Here is a 21,157-nt window from a genome sequence, read left to right on the forward strand (position 1 = left end):
TAAGAGTCATGGACCCCTTGGTAAAGGCGGGCCTCAACCCTTGACACCCACCTCAAGTCCCAAGGGTCAGGGATGGTGAGGAAGAATATAGACTTGTCATACTTGTCACTCCTAGTCAGTCACACAGAGGAAGTGGGCTGCTACCACAGGATTTCTTTGGTATCCAGAATGGTCTTGTGCATGGTGCAGTAGTGATAAGGGCAGCCTCCACTGGTTTCAACCTAAGTGGATCGACAGGCATTGTTCATCTGATCATATGTGAAACAAATGACTGGGTACAGAGAGGGGTACTTCTGGAGCATACTCTGGAAGGAGGAGATATTAAGGGTTTCTTGGCTTTGGCACCCTTGAGGCTGGCAGTCTACTGTGGCTATGGTGAGGGAGCTCATGCGATCTCCCTGGGTCCAGGTCTCGGTAAGGTAGAACCTCCATCGGAATGGATTGGTGGGGGGAGTTTGGGCAGGAGTCTTATCTAGACCTGGGAGGACTAGATGGCCGAGGAAGGTTAGGCAGAGGGTCGTTACCTGAGCGTGTGAGTCGTAACTTGGTAGGGGTGACAACCTGAGTGGTCCAACTGGAATCATGTTGGGTGGGTGCCTTTTTCAGCTGGGACAGGTGATACCAGGAGGAAAGACCAAGGAGCTTGGCAGCGGTGGGAGTGGTGAGGATTACGGTGTATGGTCCTTCCCACCATGGAGATAAGGTTCGGGGTTGCAGCTGCTTGAAGGACCAGGTCTCCAGGTGCTACAATGGCGGGATTCTCGAGGGTTGGAGAAGCGGGTGCAGGGAGACACCGGTCCGCGTGTTTTCTCAGAAGCTCAAGAAGGAGGGTTAAGTAAGGGAGGTAGGAGCCTAAGGGAGGGGAGAGGGCTGGCAGCTCCTGGAAGAGGAATGGGCGTCCGTACAGCAGCTCAAAAGGGCTGAGCCCTGTGGGGGCCTGCGGAGCTGCCCTAAGACGAGTGAGAGCCAAGGGAAGGGGAGTTACCCACGAGAGGCAGGTTTCTAGAGTGAGTTTGGTTAGATGTAGTTTAAGGAGACCGTTTGCGCGTTCTACCTTTCCAGACGACTGTGGATGGTAGGGAATGTGGAGCTTCCAGGTAATCTGGAGTGCAGCTGCCACCTGCTGGGTGGGTTTGGAAATGAAGGCCGGACCATTGTCCGATTGGATGGCTCGTGGGAGACCAAACCTGGGGATGATGTGCTCTAGGAGAGTGGTTGCCGTGACCTCTGCAGTTTCCCGGGTGGTTGGGAAAGCCTCGATCCATCCTGAGAAGGTGTCAACCAGGGTCAGCAGGTAGCGGAATTTTTTATGGCGGGGCATGTGGGTAAAATCAAGTTGCCAATCTTCCCCTGACTGGTGACCCCTTAGCTGATGAGTGGGCCCTGGGTGCCTGAGTCCACCTTGGGGGTTAGCAGCCGAACAGGTGGCACATTGCTGATGTACCTTCCTAATTTGGGCCTGCAGTGAGGGGAGGTGAAGGATGGGTTCCAGGAAGTTATACATAGCCTTAGGCCCTATGTGGAGAGAGCGGTGTATGTCGGTCAATATAAGCACTGCCTGAGTCTGAGGGAGCGCTACTCGGCTGTCAATGAACACCCACCCGTCCTTGCTCTGTGTAGCACTGGGATGGGCCATGAGGGTTTGAAGCTCCTGGAGAGAGTAGTCGGGGGAATATGTGGGCGAAAGAAAGAGTAAAGGTGCTGGGGTAGGGGAGGAAGTGAGGGCAGTAGCCCATGCGGTGGAATCAGCTAGGTTGTTACCCTGTGACACAGGGTCCTTAGAATGCTGGTGGCTTTTACAGTGGATGATGGCTACCTCCTTGGGGGCCTGGAGAGCATCAAGCAGCCTCTTTATAAGTGGTCCATTGACTACTGGCGTCCCTTTGGTGGTAAGGAACACATGCTCTTGCCAGAGAAGAGAGTGGGTGTGTGCAATAAGGTAGGCATATTTGGAATCTCTGCCCTTCGGAAAGAAGTAAGGCACGAGTAAGGGCAGTGAGTTCAGCCTTCTGGGAGGTGGTACCTAAAGGCAAGGGGCCTGGTTTCGACCGTCTGGGTTGCTGTTACGACAGCGTATGCCACCTGCCGGCGGCCATCAGGGGTTAAGACAACTCCTGTCCATGAACAGGGTACAGTCTGGGTGTTCTAATGGCTGTTTGGAAAGACCGAGGCGGGCAGGTGGCAAGGTGGTGAGAACCTCCGGGCAGGAATGTGCGGGGCGGAATCGCANAAGAAGTAAGGCACGAGTAAGGGCAGTGAGTTCAGCCTTCTGGGAGGTGGTACCTAAAGGCAAGGGGCCTGGTTTCGACCGTCTGGGTTGCTGTTACGACAGCGTATGCCACCTGCCGGCGGCCATCAGGGGTTAAGACAACTCCTGTCCATGAACAGGGTACAGTCTGGGTGTTCTAATGGCTGTTTGGAAAGACCGAGGCGGGCAGGTGGCAAGGTGGTGAGAACCTCCGGGCAGGAATGTGCGGGGGCGGAATCGCACCCTGGAGTGGGCAAGAGGGTAGCAGGGTTTAGAGGGGGTGAGGTGGTGAGGGTGATGTGAGGATTTTCAATGAATAGCAGGTGGAACTGTTGAAGCCGGGATGGGGTGAGGTGGCTGAGACACTTGTATGTGATGAGATCTGACAGTCGGTAAGAAGAGTAGACAGTAAGAGAATGTCCTAGGGTAAGCTTGAGGGCCTCCTTGGTAAGTTCTGTGGCAGCCGCCAGGGCTCACAAACAAGGTTGCCAGCCCTGGACCGTGGGGTCTAACTGCTTGGAGAGATAGGCCACAGCCTGGTATGTGGATCCAACCGGCTGGGCTAGGAGGACAGTAGCTACCTTTTGACGCTCCTCAGTGAATAGATGAAAAGGCCGAAGGGGTTTGGGGAGAGAGAGAGCAGGGGCAGAAAGGAGACAGTCCTGAAGCTTCTTGAAAGAGTTGGCAACCATTGAGGGGTTGGTTGGACAGTGGTCCGGTGGGTGCTTCCTTGGCAGCCTGTTAGAGGGGCTTGGCTACGACCCCGAAGTTGGGAATCCAATGCCTGAAATACCCTACTAGTCCTAGGAAGGATAAGATCTCTTCCGTATCCTGAGGAGGCTAGAGAGTTTCGATGAGGCTTATTTTATCTGCCGTGAGGCTTTTTGTAGTGGGTGTGAGGAGTATGCGTAGGTAGGTGACAGAAGGGGTGCAAAGCTGAGCCTTGGCCAGGTTAACCCGATAACCTCGGTTGCCAAGAAAATTTAAAAGTGTAGCAGTATTTGCAAGGGAGCTCTCCCAGGAGGGACTACATAGTAATAAGTCATCTACATATTGCAATAGTGTGCTGTGGGTAAGGGGACAGAGGCTAACATCCTGTGCCAGTGCCTGTCCGAAAAAATGGGGGCTATCTTGGAACCCTTGAGGCCAAACAGTCCAAGTCAGCTGGGAAGAAATATGAGTGTCTGGATCTTCCAGTGTAAAGGCAAACAGAAAGTGACAGTCGGGATGTAGGGAAATGGTGAAGAAAAATGGTACTGAGAAATAAAGTACGTAGCCTTTAGGTCAAGGACAGTAAAATGAGTGGTATCAGGGGGAATGTGTGAGAGAAGTGTATATGGGTTAGGAACAACTGGAAAGGTGGGTACTACTGCCTCACTGATGAGGCGTAGATCCTGCACGAGGCGGTAGGCCCTGGAGCTTTTCCATACAGGCAGGATAAGAGTATTGCATGGTGAGTTGGCAGGGACCAGAATGTGCTGCTGGAGCAGGCACGTGATGATGGGTTTGAGTCCCTGTCGGTGCTCAAGGGAAATGGGGAACTGGGGTCTGGAGGGAAACTTGGAGGGGTCCTTCAGCCGGATGCGGACTGGAGTATGGTGCTGGGCAATGATCGGGGTGGAGGTGTCCCACACCTTAGGGTTAATGGTGACCGGAAACAGGAGTGGGGTGTCAGCCTGGTGGGGTTTATCAGGTGAGAGGAGGGGAAAGAGTGCGAGGTGCGGGGAGGGGTTGGGCCAGAAGTGAACTGAGTCCCCTGGCTTGGAGAGGAGGTCTCGTCCTAACAAAGGGACTGGGCACAAAGGAATGATGAGAAATGAGTGCGAGAAAAGGGAGCCATCCAGGCGGCAAGACAGAGGAGGAGTCTGGTGGTAGGTGGAGGGAGTGCCATCAATTCCCATGACCATGACAGCAGAGGGATGGCAAGGAAGGCAAAACAGAGTAGGTAGCCCCCGTATCCATAAGGAAGGATATGGACTTACCCGCTACCTGGAGCATAACCCTGGGCTCGGCGAGAGTAAGAGGGGTTCCTGAGTCTGGGCCTCTTCAATCTTCGTTGGTGTCGAGGAGCTGGAAGACGCCTCCAGTACCTGGAGGAGGGTTGTCACGTGGAGGCGTAGCGACCATCTTCAGGTTGGGGCAGTCTGACTTCCAATGGCCTATCTGCCGACAGCTCGGACAGGGGCGAGTTGGCTCCTTAGGGTTGGGGGACTGCTTGGTCCAGTGGCCTTCGTTGCCGCACTTGAAGCAGGCACCAAGTGGTGCTCGGGGAGTACCTCCTCTCTGAGAGCTCCTGGAGCCAGCCAGCCTCAGGGCTGCTACCAAGGCCTGGGTTTGGAGTTGTACCTTCTGTTTTAGCCTGGCCTGTTGCTGGGCCTCAGCTGCTTCCTCCCTGGAGTTGTAGACTTTGAAGGCCAGTTTGACTAAATCCTGGATGGGAGTTTGAGGGCCGTCCTCCACCTTTTTAAATTTTTTCCGGATATCCGGAGCCAACTGAGAAATAAAGTACGTAGCCAAGACGGTTCCTCCTGCGGGGGAGGCAGGGTCAAGGCGGGTGTACTGAATGAGTGCCTCAGTCAGTCAGTTAAGAAAAACGGCCGGATTCTCATCTGAGTCTTGGACTACCTCCTTTAATTTATCAAAGTTGACTGACTTATTGGAGGCTGCCTGCATGCCGGCAAGAAGGCACTGGAGCATCATGTCTCGGCAGCAGCGGCCTGCCTGCCCAACCTGGTAGTCCCAGTTGGGCTCGGCCAAGGGCACCGTCTCGGTGCCGACTGGCATGGTGGGGTCAGTTAAATGAACCTGGTCAGCGTGCTGCCTGGCTGCCGCTAGGATATGTTCCCGTTCCTCAGGGGACAGGGTTGAGGTCATAATGACTTGGAGATCATGCCAGGTGAGGTCATATGCCTGGCATAGGTATCTGAACTCTTTGATATACAGAGTGGGGTTGGCCAAGAAAGAGCCTACACACTCCAATCTTAGATAGGTTTGCCAGCAAAAAGGGCACATGGACCCGGACCACTCCTTCGGCGCCTGCCACTTCCTGCAAGGAGCACAGAAGGTCGGTCCTGGACCCGGTATGGGCTGAGACAGGCGAGGAGGAGGAAGAGGTAGGAGAGACAGGGTCCGTCAGGTCTGGTGGGGACACAGGAGGAGTGGAGAGAAGGGGTGGCGCCGACGAGGACGGAGATGACGACGAGTCGGAGTAAGGGGGAGGTTGAGCGGGGGACCCAAGGGGGAGCAGGGAAAGAGTATCAGGGGGCTCAGAGAAAGAGGAGGAATCGTCCTTCTCCTTGCTTGAGGGAGTAGAGTTCGCGAGCAAGACCTGGGCCAACGAACATCAGGCACAGAGGTCTGGGCGGGAATGCAAGTCCTAAAAGGCCTGAAGGTAGGGTACCTCGGACCATTTGCCTAGCCTCTTGCAAAAGTTGGTCAGATCTGTGAGGATATTAAAGTCTAGAGTGCCTTCTGCAGGCCACTGAGACTGATTATCTAATTTATACTGTGGCCATGCCACTGTGCAGAAGAAAATAAGCCGCTTTTGTTTTAGGTCTTGGCTGAGACCTAAAATCTGGAGATTAGCCAAGAGGCACCCCAGAGGGGATTTTCGGTCCTGTTTGAACTGGGCAGCCCCCATGATCCTGAGGCGGCAGTCCAGAGGCAACAGGAGTGTCCTCCCACTGCCACGTGGAGTGCGGGGTATGGTGGCTTGCGGGGAGGTTGGACGTCTCCTAGTCCCCGGTGCCAGGGTCACAAGTGACCGACAGGGGCGGACGGGGGAAGCCCTGACGCGGCCGTGTTTTCGGGCAGGCTCCCGGAGCCTGCAGGACGGGGGAAAACGTACCCAGCAGTGATCGAATTGAGTCTTGGATTTGGTGAAAGGGCTCCCATCTCGGAGAGGAGGTCCTGGCTCAGGGAGAGGAGAGCCTGCCCAAACTGGCAGGGGTCCAGGGAGGGGTCTCCTCCTGGGTTTTCGGCACCAGTGTAATGTAATGGGGAGCCGAGCAAGAGGACATGAGGCAGATGAGAACTGAGGTAGCTGAGGTAGCTTTTATTGGGCTCGTGGGCGAGGTTCACCTGTCCTCTAGGAGCAGGGCCGAGGAAGTCGCGACGGGGGCAGGTATCAGGGGCCTTTTATAGGGTGAGGTAGGCGGAGTCTGTAGGTTTCGGTTTCCTGAGTTAGGTTTCGATTTCTAAGGAATGACATGTCCAGGAGTTTGCGCAGAGCGGGGTGTTTTTGGCAGGCGTGGGCTTTTTTCGCACGCGGAAAGTCTTAGCAGAAAGTGAAGGGTGGGAAGTCCTAACAAAGGACCTGCCATATCGGGTGATACCACCATGTTGGGTCTAGATTCCTGCCTAACAATAATCTCAACTAATTGTATGTAACAGTTATAAAAACAAGCTTTTATGAGGGTTCACATTCAGAAATAAACAATGACAAATTGTTTAGTTTTGCTTTTTTTTAAAAAAAAACTTGATCATGCATTACTTTTAAAATTCTCTTTGGCTGTAGAATGTGAAGTTTTTAATTTGAATTACATAAGCATATACTCTCTTTAAAACCATACTTGGGAAGTTTTGAGTTTGTTACAGGGGACTTATTTTTAAATCATTTGCCTCTTGGCTGAAATGAACTGTTACCAGATCCAAATCACCACTTAAAATTGCTTGAAATGTTTGTCAACCTCTTCATTAAAGCCCAAACAGAGCATATATTCAGTGGGCAATTTCAAAGAATCAGCATGAAGTTCAAACATTAGGAAATTAAGGACATCCTATACCCCATTACTTTAATTAATACATGTTGTAAAAATCTAAAAATCAGAAGGATTCAAGGTTTTAAGGCTGTGGATGACTCAGGGACTTGGAAGATTGCTCTTCTTACCTCTAAGGTTGATTGTCTGCCTCAAAGCTCCAGAAGATGGAGAGGTAGAGAACTTTTTGTAATCCTAGCACTTTGGGAGGTAGAGGTGGGCAGATCACCTGAGGTCAGGAGTTTGAGACCAGCCTGGCCAACATGGTGAAACCTCGTCTGTACTAAAAATACAAAAAATTATCCAGGTGTGGTGGTGCACACTTGTAATCCCAGCTACTTGGGAGGCCGAGGCAGGAGAATCGCTTGAACCAGGGAGGCGAAAGTTGCAGTGAGCCAAGATCGTGCCATTGCACTCCAGCTTGGACAGCAAGAGCAAAACTCTATCTCAAAAGAAGAAAAGAGAGAGCAAGAGAACTTTTTTTGTTTTTTAGTTCTGTTTTTTAGAAAAATGAGTTCTCTTCCTTTGTCCCTGCTTGTTGGTCTTATCTCTCTACCTCCCAAATGGTTTTGAGGATTAAAGTAAACAGTATATTCCTAATTGTGCCAGTGTGTATTTCTTCTTTCTGTACCTCAATCTCACAGCAAGTACAAAAGTGAGGACAGATGTGAGCAAAGGAGATGGATTCCTAAATTCAGATTTCCTTTTAACACACCAAGGTCATTCTCTGATTAGCTTTTTGGCAAAAGTGCTTAGAAAGCTGAACTACTACGTGGTAGTGATGAAGATCAACCTTAGTGACCCTTAATATGTAAGAAAGCTTTGAAACTGTCACTGGGGGTATTTTAGACTAAATGAGAGATAAATCTGTTTGCTTTACAAAGCTAGTTAAAACAGTATGTGGCAGATGGGGCAGCATTAAAGATTCTTCTAATGATCATTAATTAGGATAGGCACCTCAACAAGTATATGGCCTCTCAAGGACTACTTCTGATCGATATTTAGAATTAGTTTGGTTAGAAGTAACCATGTAATTTTTAAAACACAGAGGTTTATTATTTTTTTTGGAGACAGGAGTTTCGCTCTTATTGCCCAGGCTGGAGTGCAATGGCACGATCTCGGCTCACAGCAACCTCCACCTCCCAGGTTCTAGTAATTCTCCTGCTTCATCATCCCAAGTAGCTGGGATGACAGGCATCTGCATCCATGCCCGGCTAATGTTTTGTATTTTTAGTAGAGACAGGTTTTCACCCTGTTGGCCAGGCTGCTCTTAAACTCCTGACCTCAGGTGATCTGCCTGCCTCGGCCTCCCAAAGTGCTGGGATTACAGGCGTGAGCTACTGTGCCCAGCCAAAAAATAGATCTTTAAAGTCAGCAGTGGATTAATACTTGGGATGTATATAGTGATAGGATCATTAGGGGATTTGGTAATGAAAATATTTTTACCCAAGAATATGTACAGTACTCTACTTAAGAAACTAGGAAGTCTTAGAGTAATTCTGGAACTAAGTGAATGTGAAAAATAAGTAACCCAAGGTTTCACTGAAGACAGTTTTTCCTTAAAGGCCATTTACTCACCCAAAAACAGTCAGGGCCACATGTTTAATAATGAAATAAAGGCATTCTTGGACATATAGGAGATATTTTCCTCATACTTTGAAGTATAGAAATGTGTGTGCCAACAGCAACAGCTAGTAAAAGGGCTAAAGATTGTTATATGTTAGCTGGATGTGGTGGCACACGCCTGTAGTCCCAGCTACTTGGGAGGCTGAGGTGGGAGGATTGCTAGAGCCCAGGAGGTGGAGGTCGCAGTGAGCCGAGATCGTGCCACTGCACTCCAGCCTAGGTGACAAAGCAAGATCTTGTCTCCAAAAAAAAAAAAATTTTCCAAAAAAAAAAAAAAAAAAAAAAAAAAAAAAATTATATAATTTAGGAGGTACCACAATCTATTGAATATAAACTTTGAAAAATTGTTTAAAAGTTAATGAAAACATTGGTATTTCCAAAGTTTAGTAGACCAATACTATAGCTCACCTGCTATAGTATATTGCCTGAGTTTCTGTCCCTGTCTTGCTTCTCTGTTCCTCCTTTATCTCCCAAATACTTGACTCCTTGTACTTAACTCCTTGTCTCAGAGTCTACTTCTGTGGGGAGGCCAAATGAAGATAGGCTATCATTGTTTTCTGTAAAATTTCCTTTCATCTGATATGGCAGCTTGCATCCTCATGGTGTCATTTTACAAAATGTTTCTCCGTAGCCACTGTTTCTTAATGCACTAGCTTCTTGGACTTGATTAGATTGAGATAATGTTCAAATTGGTTGTTGTTAAGAATATTTACAAGTGGTGCTTTCTCTTTTGTATTTGCATCCCATCAAGAAGCAGAATACTTGGTTGTCCCACTTTTAGTGATGTTAAAAGATTGTTCAGTAACAGTGTGGATACACATTCATTCTGCACTAAATTTAATTCAAAGCTTCATGAAAGCCCAGGCAAAAAGAGAGTACTGACATACAAGTAATCTCATGGTTTAATGCCCAGCAGTTATCTTCTTTAGATTAGAGAGTATATAATGACTTTGCAGGAATTATGGATGACTCTTAAAATATTTGAATGAGAGAACCTTCTTTCTCTCTCTTATTTTTAATGTGAAAATGAAGTTCATAAGATTAATGTAACCATGTACAAATTATGTTTTTCACAGTGTCTAGCATGTTGACACTGTGATGACTCAGTGAAATATTTGTGGAATGAGTAAGTGAACAAAAGATGTATGTACCACCATGTATGTAGATTCTCTTAAGGTAACTTTCTCTCATCAAGTATCCTGGGTAAGAATTACAGTGCAGCACAAAGTAGAATGGTCACAATTCTTATCTTGACTTATCTTCAATTCCCATGCTTTGTTAGCACTGCCGTTGCTAGAAGTTTGAGTTTTAGAAGAGCAAAATGTGGTGATTTTAAGAGAATAATTTTTTCCACACATTGAGAAGTTCACCCCAGCTCTGAAAAGCTTTTGTAACAAAATATCCTCTTCGAAGGTCAGAGAAAATACATTGTCTATTCCAGGTAAATTAGTTAATCTCAATTTTAAATACACTGAAGAACGAAACACAGATAACATCAGTTTTAATGGAAATTCGTGCATGATCAAATAACTAAAATTTAAGAAAAGTATGAATTGCAACAGATTTTGTTTCTTTTATTTGTCCATGATTGTTTTATTGGCAGAATTTGAGATTAAGGGTTTGTATTATCTATATTTGAACTTTTTGGGGGTGTGGTATTTGTTTTCTCAAATTTCTGCATCATATTTTGACTTATTTAATGAAGAAATCTTATAATTCTTCTAGTGTTTCTTTATAAATGCAGATTGGTTCTCACATGACCAAGATGGGTTGTGCCGATGCTATAGTAAGGTTGTACTGCTGAACAATTTAAGGGTTAAAGTAGCTTCCCAGTGTTATTCTATATTTAGTCCTATTTTTCCCCTCTTTGAACTTCTAGTTCATTATAATGCTTCTGGGAATGTGAATAGTGTGAGATGTGCCTTGATTGATACCCAACTTCAAGGCCCTTATAGTTCCTGTCAGCTTCAACTTGTTTTCTCCAGGGACATTTCAACATCTCCTGCTCCTTGAAGCCAACTGGAAACCTTTATACTTCTCTTGCCTGCCAGCTTAATGCAAAACTGAAAGTAAGAGTGGACTGATTGGAGTCAGAGAAGTGGCCCTCAGGGAGGAGAAGCAGCCTAGGTCTCAGGGCATTGGGACTTGGCAGATGGTAGGCTGACTTGTCAATCTAGATTAGAAATGGAAGATAACTGTTGTCTGGTCCATTGCTTGTTTTTTGCTATAGGAGAGACATAGTTTGTAAAGAAAGGGCTCTGAGAATCTCCCAACAGAAAGGCAAGTCAGTGAAAGATTTAGCAAAAATACACTAAGCTATTGCAGCAGAATGCCTAGCAGATGTACTGCCAACTGAGAACAGTAGTGCCACAGGGAAAGAAATGTCCCCTATCGAAGTTTCTATTTTATGACAGTGATTTCATGCAGAAATATCTGTTTAAGCTATTTTTTTTTTTTAGCAGAAGACAGTATACTTTAAAAAATTAACATCTATGTACATCTCTGATAGGTTACAGATTCATTCTACATTTTTCTAAAAGCACAGCAATTTGCGTGTCAATGCGTTGTCACAGATGAGTCTTACTTGTACTTGTGCTCATATTTGAGGATCAAAAACATCGTACAGAGTTTAAAATGCATTTACACGCTTGCTCCTAGAGTAAAAAAAAAATATTTCCAAAACAGTGTTCTTGAACTTTAGTGTGCATAGGAATCAACTGGGCATCTTACTGGAATGGAGCTTCTCATTCAGTAGGTCTGGAGTGGGGCCTAGTATTCTCTATTTCTCACAAGCTCGTAGGTGATACCAGTGTGGCAGTTTCAAAGACCACACTTGAAATATCAAGGTTTTAAGATATTGAGCTTTAAATAAACAAACTCACTAGAAATACTTCTGGTTTTCTAAACTCATTTACTAGGATATTCTAAGAAATTACACTTGACGCCTAGCTAATGCTTCTATGAATTAGAAATCTTATTAACAGAAGTAGTGTTTGATAACCTGTTTTACCTGACGTTTTATTAGCCTCTAGTCCTGAAAGTCTCAAATCATTTATTTTCATGACTGAATTAACAACCTCAAATTATAATTCCATACAAGAAGTGTCAAATTTTTATCCACTAATGTAATATAACTCTTCTTCTGTTTTGTGGTAATTTATGGTTGATTTGCTTTCTTCTACTGCCCAGCTTTATTAGGGTATAATTGACAAAAATTGTGTATATTTATGATGTACAATGAGATATTTTGATATATATATAGTTAAATAATTACATCAAGCTAATTACCATATCTATCACCTCACTTTTTTTTGTTGTTGTGAGAATATTTATTATAGAATCTCTTAGCAGTTTTCAAGTATATAGTACAGTAACGCATGGCTTGATGATGGGGATATGTTCTGAGAAATGTGTCATTAGGTAATTTCGTCATTGTGCAAATGTTGTAGAATATACTTACACAAACCTAGATAGTATAGCCTACTACACATCTGGGCTATATGGAATAGCCTATTACTGTTAGGCTGCTTGTATAGTACGTTACTGAATATTGTAGACAATTGTAATACAATGGTATTTGTGTATCTAAATGTAGAAAAGGCACAGTAAAAATATAGTATAAAAGATAAAAAAGTTATATACATATATAGGGCACTTAACATGAATGAAACTTGCAGGACTGGAAGTTGCTGTGGGTGAGTCAGTGAGTGATGAGTGAATGAGAAGGCCTAGGTTATTACTGTACATTACTGTAGCCTTTATAAACACAGCAGACTTAGGTAATACTAAACTTATTTTAAAATATCTTTTTTCTTTAATACCAAATTAACTTTAGCTTACTGTAACTTTTAACTATATGTTTTAATTTTAACTTCTGACTCTTTTATAATAATATGGAGGTTAAAATACCAGCACATTACATAGCTGTACAAAAGCATCTTTCTTTATAACCTCATTTTATTTGCTTTTTTTATTAAAATTTTTTTTCTTTTTAGCTTTTTTGTTGAAAACCAAGACAAAAACACACACATTAGCCTAGACCTACACAGGGTCAGGATTATCAAGACATCAAGAGGCTCCAGGAATTTTTCAGCCTCATTATAATCTTATGGGACCACTGTCATATATGTAGCCTCTCATTAATCAAAACATTGTTATGCAGTGTGACTGTATGTGCTGAAGTGTCTGGAAATCATACCAAAGAACAGCTGGAGGAACCAGAAGAAATTACTAGAGGTTTATGGCAACTGTTAAGTAGTGATGAAGAGGGGTTTCTGCAATAGGTGGGAAGATCCTTTGTGAGATTCCTTCTAAGTCTGTGACTCATCACCAAGTGGTGTGCTTTTTGCTATTATATATTTAAAACCAAATTATAGTATAGACTTTATTTTTATTTGATGATCTCGTTTTCCTCAAACATGTTAAAATGTTTGTTCTCAATTTATATTTCGGGACCTTTTCCTCCTACTTCTCATATCCAATATCGTCTCTCTAAATTCTTAGTGTGTTAGCATCATCTACCTATTCATCCATCTAGTCATTCATTTAGTTCATATTTGAATGTTTCTTGTGTACAAACAGGGTACAGTGATCTGTGGGATACAAAATTGAATAAAGTGGTCTCTACTTTCAAGGTACTCCCAGTCTGTTAGAGGAAGTAAGACACCAGCACAAATAACTGATTTAAGGATGGAATTAATTTGTTTCTTTAAGATGGAATAATATGTTAACACCCTATAGAAAGTGCTCTCGGTTTTCAGAGTGGGGAGGGATCCAAATTTTTAATAACCATCTAACGGAAGAAAATATTCTTTCCTTGCTGAAGAAGCTCCTGGTATTGAAAGCTAGCCTTTCAATTTTATTAGTCTTTTAAGTGAATTTGGGTATAGTATTTGCCATTTTACTCATATGCCTTTTTATATAAGATCCCGTCACTAGGCTGAAATGTAGTAGTTGGTATAGTAAATGCATGGAGGACTTATCTAATGAATTATGGGAGATGATTAAAGATGCCACTCTGCTCTGCTTTCTTGGCAAGAAAATGAGCTAATAAACTGGAGGGAATGACCAAGTTGTAAAATACTTCCTAAGTTCATATCTGTATATTTGTATATGTTGTCTAAATATTTCATCATTAGAGACTATATTCTTCATAACTATTGAGATCTATGAAAATTTCCATATATTTTGTTTTAACATAAATTTAGAAGTTTTATTCAAGTCTAAATTGAAAAAAATATTAATGATCCCTATCAAAAGCTTTATGGTCTGGAGTCATACTTTATTTTACTTAAGCACTATAGCATTTGACACATGAAGATGTTTTCCTGGGGGAATCTTGTTGCTGCCCAGGGCTGACATGAAAAGAAACAATTTGTCAGACTAGTGGAGCTTACTAATAGTTCAAATAAACAACACGTCTTTCCCTTCATACTGCATATTAATAGAAATGTTAATGATAAGCTAACAGGAAAATGCCTCCTTTACACCCTACAGGGAGCAGAGATTACTGGGTCAGAGAGTTTTCTTGCTTTGGGCCCTCTTAACAAACAGAACTGTTAGCAAAATACCAATCTTACCATTTGCATATTTATTAGCACAGTGTGTTTAAAGTAATAGTTATCTATTTAATATAGCCAAATTGATAATTGCCTCATTTTTGCCATTACTTAGCATGTAAATGTTTTTCCCATGTAAGTGTTTCAAGATAAAATGCAATTTCCCTGTCTCTCTCTCTCTTTCTCTTTTTTTTTTTTTGTGAGACAGGGTCCTGTTCTGTCATCCAGGCTGGAGTGCAGTGGCACAATCATAGCTCACTGCAAACTCAAACTCCTGGGTTCAAGTGATCCAGTGGCCTCAGCCTCCCCAGTAGCTAAGAATACAGGCATGTGCCACCATGCCTGGCTAATTTTTTAAGTTTTTTTGTAGAGACGGGGTCTTGCTATGTTGCCTAGGCTGGTCTTGAACTTCTGGCCTCAAGGGGTCCTCCTGCCTTGGCCTCCCGAAGTGCTGGGATTATAGGCATGAGCCACTGTGCCCAGCTAGTAAAAAACTATTAACTTTAGATTTTAAACATATATTCATTCTCTCTACATATTTTGATAGACGATAATTAACTCTTCAAAAATATTTCGGAATAACCAAAAGAGTAGATTTGGAGCCCAACTCAAAGAAATGATAGATGTTTGAGCAATGGATATCCCACTTACCCAGATTTGAGGCAACACACACCATGCTGTATGCATTTGTGCCCTCAGTACCTAGTAGACACTGTAAATATTATTGAATTATTTAATGACTTGACTTTGATAATGCCAACTTCATTTTCTATGATAATATTTTCTGCCTTCTTGAGTTTTTCTTTAGCACACAAGTGTAAAATCTTGCTGTTACCAATATTATTGGGATCCACAGTTATGTAGAAGTGGTCAGATACTTATGAAGGCAGGATCTGTTATGAAGACATTGATAATGTAGAGTAGAAAAGATTTCTTACCCATCTCTAGGTCATATATGAGACTCCTATAATAAAAGGTAGACTAACAAGAGAAAAGCATACAAATTTATTTAATATAAGTTTTACATGACATGGGAGCCTTCAGAAATTATAACCCAAAGAAGTGGGAAAAACTTTAAAAATTCATAGGTTGATGAAGAGTGAACAGTTGTACAGACATACGACTGGACAAAGTGGGTATGATCTAATAGTAATAAACTGAGGGAACTGTTAGTTCAGATTCTTCTTGGCATCTCTGTGTCCTCAGAGATTGGGATATTCCTTTTCTCAGGGTCTAGAGGATATGTCTTTTAGGGGGAGTCTTAAGACCTACTTTAGAGAAATGTCAGAGAATTATTTTATGACCTGTTTTAGGGGAGAAGGGCAGGAGAAGGTCAGGGAGACCTTTTTGCTTCTGCTGTTTCCTCAAATGCCAACATGCTGTATTTTGGAGTAATGTGTCCTAAACCCCATCAGTAGTAACTAATGACTAGTGAGGGAAGTCTGATCTTTACAGTTAATGTTTGAGGCACTGAAAATAATGAAATTAGTTTTATAAGTCAAATATTTAGAGATTTGCAATTATTTAGCCTACTTTTAGGAGAGTATAATTTATTGGTTGCTAACAGACGTGATAGTTATTGGCTACACCGTTACAGTAATTTAAAAATAAGACTTACTGTTATCCTTAGGCCTTTCCTAAGAAAAGAATAAGTCTATAGAAATATATATATAATATATAATTATATATAATACATTATATAATTCTATTACATATAATATATAATTATAGTATATAATAATTTATATATAATATACATATATATATGGTTTCACCATGTTGGCCAGGATGGTCCCAATCTCTTGACCTCGTGATCTGCCCGCCTTGGCCTTACAAAGTTCTGGGATTACAGGCATGAGCCACTGCACCCAGCCCAGAAATATTTTTAAAATTTAGCTGGACTTATTTATATACTAGCATCATTGTATCTCTTTATAGCATTTAGATTGAATTGTTGGTGAATTATAAAAGTTTTAAGTCTGTTGTAAGTGCTGAAGTATTCAGGAAATGGGTGGGCAAAGGAATAATCTTCAGCACTTTGATGAGAGCCTGACGTTAGTTGTCATTCAGTAAAAAGCAATGATTTAGTAAGTCGATTTCCATACACAAACTCTATTTCAAACAAAAAACTCTCCAGGCAGCAAACACCAAGTGATTAAAGTTGGAAACTAAAAATAAAATACACTAAATTTTACTTTTTAAAATAAGTAAACATTTGCTAGTTTAGTTTAAAATTTTATATTTTCTTTGTTTTGCAGATGGTAGGCTAAGATTTTCTTTGATAAACTTGAATTTTGGATTTCAGGTTCATTGAAATGCAAAAACATTCTTATTTTCTTTTTAATAGCCTCTCATGTAACACATTGTTATCACCAATAAGTGAAAATTATACAGGAAGGGCTTTTGGTTTACAACTTGCAAAAGTCTTTCTTGCATTCTTCATTATTTTCTTCTGTCTTAGAAACATGGCAGGATAGAATCAGCAGACTTAGCTTTGGTTTTTGTATTTATACTTGAAACACTGATAATCTCATACATTTTTTCTTGTGGCACTATAAAGTTCTTGAAAGTATTAATTTGAAAAGATATGTATATTCTCAGTTTTCCTAATTCCTTAGAAGCTATTTTGTATATTTGCAAGTATAGAAAGTTTTATTTGATCAATTCTAGGTTTGAGAAGCTAGTATTTCTCCTATTTCATTTATCTAGTGAAAGATTAGACTAGATAATAAAGATTCAGTTCAGTTGATATATAATTTTCTAAGGAACAAGTGGAATCAACTTTATTTTTAGACTTTCCGCTTTTATGTATTTGCCTTTTGTGGACACATTTATTAATTTCTCATTTTTTAAATTTTCAGGTAACTTGGGTTTTTACTCCTGTAACAACTGAAATAACAAGTCTTGATACAGAGAATATAGATGAAATTTTAAGTAAGTACCTCAATATTTTTTAAGTGTACTCTTCTCTATAGAGAGTTAGTTTAAAACTCTCTTTCTAAAAACACACACACACAATAAAATCTCAGCTAGCACAGATCAAGAGCTGGCATTCTGATTAATTCCATGACTTTCTGAATTATCAAAGCACTTTTGGTTACTTTTCGTCTTTTTTATTTCTTTGACTTGATGTAGATACCATTCTTAACAATTCATGAAATGTTTTGATAATCCTACTTAGAGACCAATAGTTCTCACTGTACAGTACTAAATGTTAATGACCTTGGGACACAGTGTAGACTTTTTTTCCTTTTTTCCCTTTAATTAGATTGCCTACTCTGATCTCTTTTATTGTTATTGATCCAGTTAAGTTCAGTACTATTTTTATTTTTTGTTTTAGAGAAAGGGTCTTGCTTTGTCACCCAGACTGGAGTGCAGTGGCATGATAATATTATAGCTCTCTTCAGCCTTGACCTCCTGGGCTCAAGCAGTCCTCTTTCCTCAACCTTCCAAGTTAACTAGGATTACAGGTATGCTCCACTGCACCTAGCTAATTTTAAATTTTTCTTGTAGAGACATGGTCTCGCTATGTTGCCCAGGCTGTTCTCGAACTCCTGGCCTCAAGCAGTCCTCTCATCTTGACCTCCCAAAGTGCTGAGATTACAGTCATGAGCCACCACACTTGGCCTGATAAGTTTTTTGCTGAATGGTTTGTTTGCTGACAATGTGGTTATGGATATAATTAACTTGAGAGAAACCATTTCTTGTTTTTTAAAAATAGTAAAGGAAAGGTGAAGATGTGGTTGATAGAAAATAATAACTTAGGAGCTTTAAGAAAATGTACAGTGTGCATAAATAATTTCTTTTTTTAACCCTCCATCTTACGCATGTAATAGAGGCAAAAGGAGTTACAACGTTCATTGAGTGTAATATATTATGTTCCTGGAACTTTAAATGCTAAAAGTCTATTCCTGTCTTATGGAGTCTCTTTAGAGGAGTGGTTCCATAAACTTTAGCACGTATCAGAATCACCTGGAACACTTTTTAATATCTATACTGCTAGGAAACTGCTAGACCCCTACCTAAGGATTTGCATTTCTGTGAGTTTCCAGGTGATGTTGGTGTTTCTGGTCCAGGAACCACAGTTTGTGAATCACTGCTTTAGAGCAAATAAGCAAGTATATAAAAAGTAACTTGACGGTAAAAAGGGAAGAAAGGAATTGAAACTCACATATCATTCTCACTTCTGTCATCTTTCAAATTCTAGAATATCTTTGTTTTTTTTCATGAGTGCTTGAGGAGTTTAAGTTTCTCTGAATTAGGGTTAGGCAAAAAGCGCTACATCTTTCTCATGTCTTTACATCCTGATATGCAAATGATGCTGTTCTCTTTGTAGGAGGGAATAACTGTTAAATGGATAGGAACCAAAAAATTGGCATCTTATGCAACACTGTTAGTTGTAGATTACTTGTTGCAACTAGGTGGGATATGTGAGGTTTAGAAATAACTTAGTTATACAGGTCTTTTNATATAATATACATATATATATGGTTTCACCATGTTGGCCAGGATGGTCCCAATCTCTTGACCTCGTGATCTGCCCGCCTTGGCCTTACAAAGTTCTGGGATTACAGGCATGAGCCACTGCACCCAGCCCAGAAATATTTTAAAATTTAGCTGGACTTATTTATATACTAGCATCATTGTATCTCTTTATAGCATTTAGATTGAATTGTTGGTGAATTATAAAAGTTTTAAGTCTGTTGTAAGTGCTGAAGTATTCAGGAAATGGGTGGGCAAAGGAATAATCTTCAGCACTTTGATGAGAGCCTGACGTTAGTTGTCATTCAGTAAAAGCAATGATTTAGTAAGTCGATTTCCATACACAAACTCTATTTCAAACAAAAAACTCTCCAGGCAGCAAACACCAAGTGATTAAAGTTGGAAACTAAAATAAAATACACTAAATTTTACTTTTAAAATAAGTAAACATTTGCTAGTTTAGTTTAAAATTTTATATTTTCTTTGTTTTGCAGATGGTAGGCTAAGATTTTCTTTGATAAACTTGAATTTTGGATTTCAGGTTCATTGAAATGCAAAACATTCTTATTTTCTTTTAATAGCCTCTCATGTAACACATTGTTATCACCAATAAGTGAAAATTATACAGGAAGGGCTTTTGGTTTACAACTTGCAAAAGTCTTTCTTGCATTCTTCATTATTTTCTTCTGTCTTAGAAACATGGCAGGATAGAATCAGCAGACTTAGCTTTGGTTTTGTATTTATACTTGAAACACTGATAATCTCATACATTTTTTCTTGTGGCACTATAAAGTTCTTGAAAGTATTAATTTGAAAAGATATGTATATTCTCAGTTTTCCTAATTCCTTAGAAGCTATTTTGTATATTTGCAAGTATAGAAAGTTTTATTTGATCAATTCTAGGTTTGAGAAGCTAGTATTTCTCCTATTTCATTTATCTAGTGAAAGATTAGACTAGATAATAAAGATTCAGTTCAGTTGATATATAATTTTCTAAGGAACAAGTGGAATCAACTTTATTTTAGACTTTCCGCTTTTATGTATTTGCCTTTTGTGGACACATTTATTAATTTCTCATTTTTTAAATTTTCAGGTAACTTGGGTTTTACTCCTGTAACAACTGAAATAACAAGTCTTGATACAGAGAATATAGATGAAATTTTAAGTAAGTACCTCAATATTTTTTAAGTGTACTCTTCTCTATAGAGAGTTAGTTTAAAACTCTCTTTCTAAAACACACACACACAATAAAATCTCAGCTAGCACAGATCAAGAGCTGGCATTCTGATTAATTCCATGACTTTCTGAATTATCAAAGCACTTTTGGTTACTTTTCGTCTTTTTTATTTCTTTGACTTGATGTAGATACCATTCTTAACAATTCATGAAATGTTTTGATAATCCTACTTAGAGACCAATAGTTCTCACTGTACAGTACTAAATGTTAATGACCTTGGGACACAGTGTAGACTTTTTTTCCTTTTTTCCCTTTAATTAGATTGCCTACTCTGATCTCTTTTATTGTTATTGATCCAGTTAAGTTCAGTACTATTTTATTTTTTGTTTTAGAGAAAGGGTCTTGCTTTGTCACCCAGACTGGAGTGCAGTGGCATGATAATATTATAGCTCTCTTCAGCCTTGACCTCCTGGGCTCAAGCAGTCCTCTTTCCTCAACCTTCCAAGTTAACTAGGATTACAGGTATGCTCCACTGCACCTAGCTAATTTTAAATTTTCTTGTAGAGACATGGTCTCGCTATGTTGCCCAGGCTGTTCTCGAACTCCTGGCCTCAAGCAGTCCTCTCATCTTGACCTCCCAAAGTGCTGAGATTACAGTCATGAGCCACCACACTTGGCCTGATAAGTTTTTTGCTGAATGGTTTGTTTGCTGACAATGTGGTTATGGATATAATTAACTTGAGAGAAACCATTTCTTGTTTTTTAAAATAGTAAAGGAAAGGTGAAGATGTGGTTGATAGAAAATAATAACTTAGGAGCTTTAAGAAAATGTACAGTGTGCATAAATAATTTCTTTTTTTAACCCTCCATCTTACGCATGTAATAGAGGCAAAAGGAGTTACAACGTTCATTGAGTGTAATATATTATGTTCCTGGAACTTTAAATGCTAAAAGTCTATTCCTGTCTTATGGAGTCTCTTTAGAGGAGTGGTTCCATAAACTTTAGCACGTATCAGAATCACCTGGAACACTTTTAATATCTATACTGCTAGGAAACTGCTAGACCCCTACCTAAGGATTTGCATTTCTGTGAGTTTCCAGGTGATGTTGGTGTTTCTGGTCCAGGAACCACAGTTTGTGAATCACTGCTTTAGAGCAAATAAGCAAGTATATAAAAGTAACTTGACGGTAAAAGGGAAGAAAGGAATTGAAACTCACATATCATTCTCACTTCTGTCATCTTTCAAATTCTAGAATATCTTTGTTTTTTTTCATGAGTGCTTGAGGAGTTTAAGTTTCTCTGAATTAG

At 41.1% G+C, this 21,157-nt stretch overlaps 2 protein-coding genes across 2 annotated transcripts in view; one reads left to right on the forward strand and one right to left on the reverse strand.

The window, feature by feature from the left end:
• INVS (inversin) overlaps positions 1-4,315 on the reverse strand; it is a 235,046-nt gene extending 230,731 nt beyond the window's left edge. The window contains exon 1 of the mRNA XM_017884318.1: positions 4,231-4,315. The gene's annotated coding sequence lies outside the window, so the exon portion shown is untranslated. The remainder of the gene's footprint in view (positions 1-4,230) is intronic.
• ERP44 (endoplasmic reticulum protein 44) overlaps positions 1-21,157 on the forward strand; it is a 123,478-nt gene that overhangs the window by 27,594 nt on the left and 74,727 nt on the right. Inside the window, exon 2 of the mRNA XM_017884332.1 lies at positions 17,051-17,123. Within this exon, the coding sequence (XP_017739821.1) occupies positions 17,051-17,123 (73 nt within the window). The remainder of the gene's footprint in view (positions 1-17,050; positions 17,124-21,157) is intronic.

The sequence above is a fragment of the Rhinopithecus bieti genome, unplaced genomic scaffold (assembly GCF_001698545.2).
Source record: "Rhinopithecus bieti isolate Rb0 unplaced genomic scaffold, ASM169854v2 scaffold_12088, whole genome shotgun sequence".
In the NCBI taxonomy this organism is placed as follows: Eukaryota; Metazoa; Chordata; class Mammalia; order Primates; family Cercopithecidae; genus Rhinopithecus; species Rhinopithecus bieti.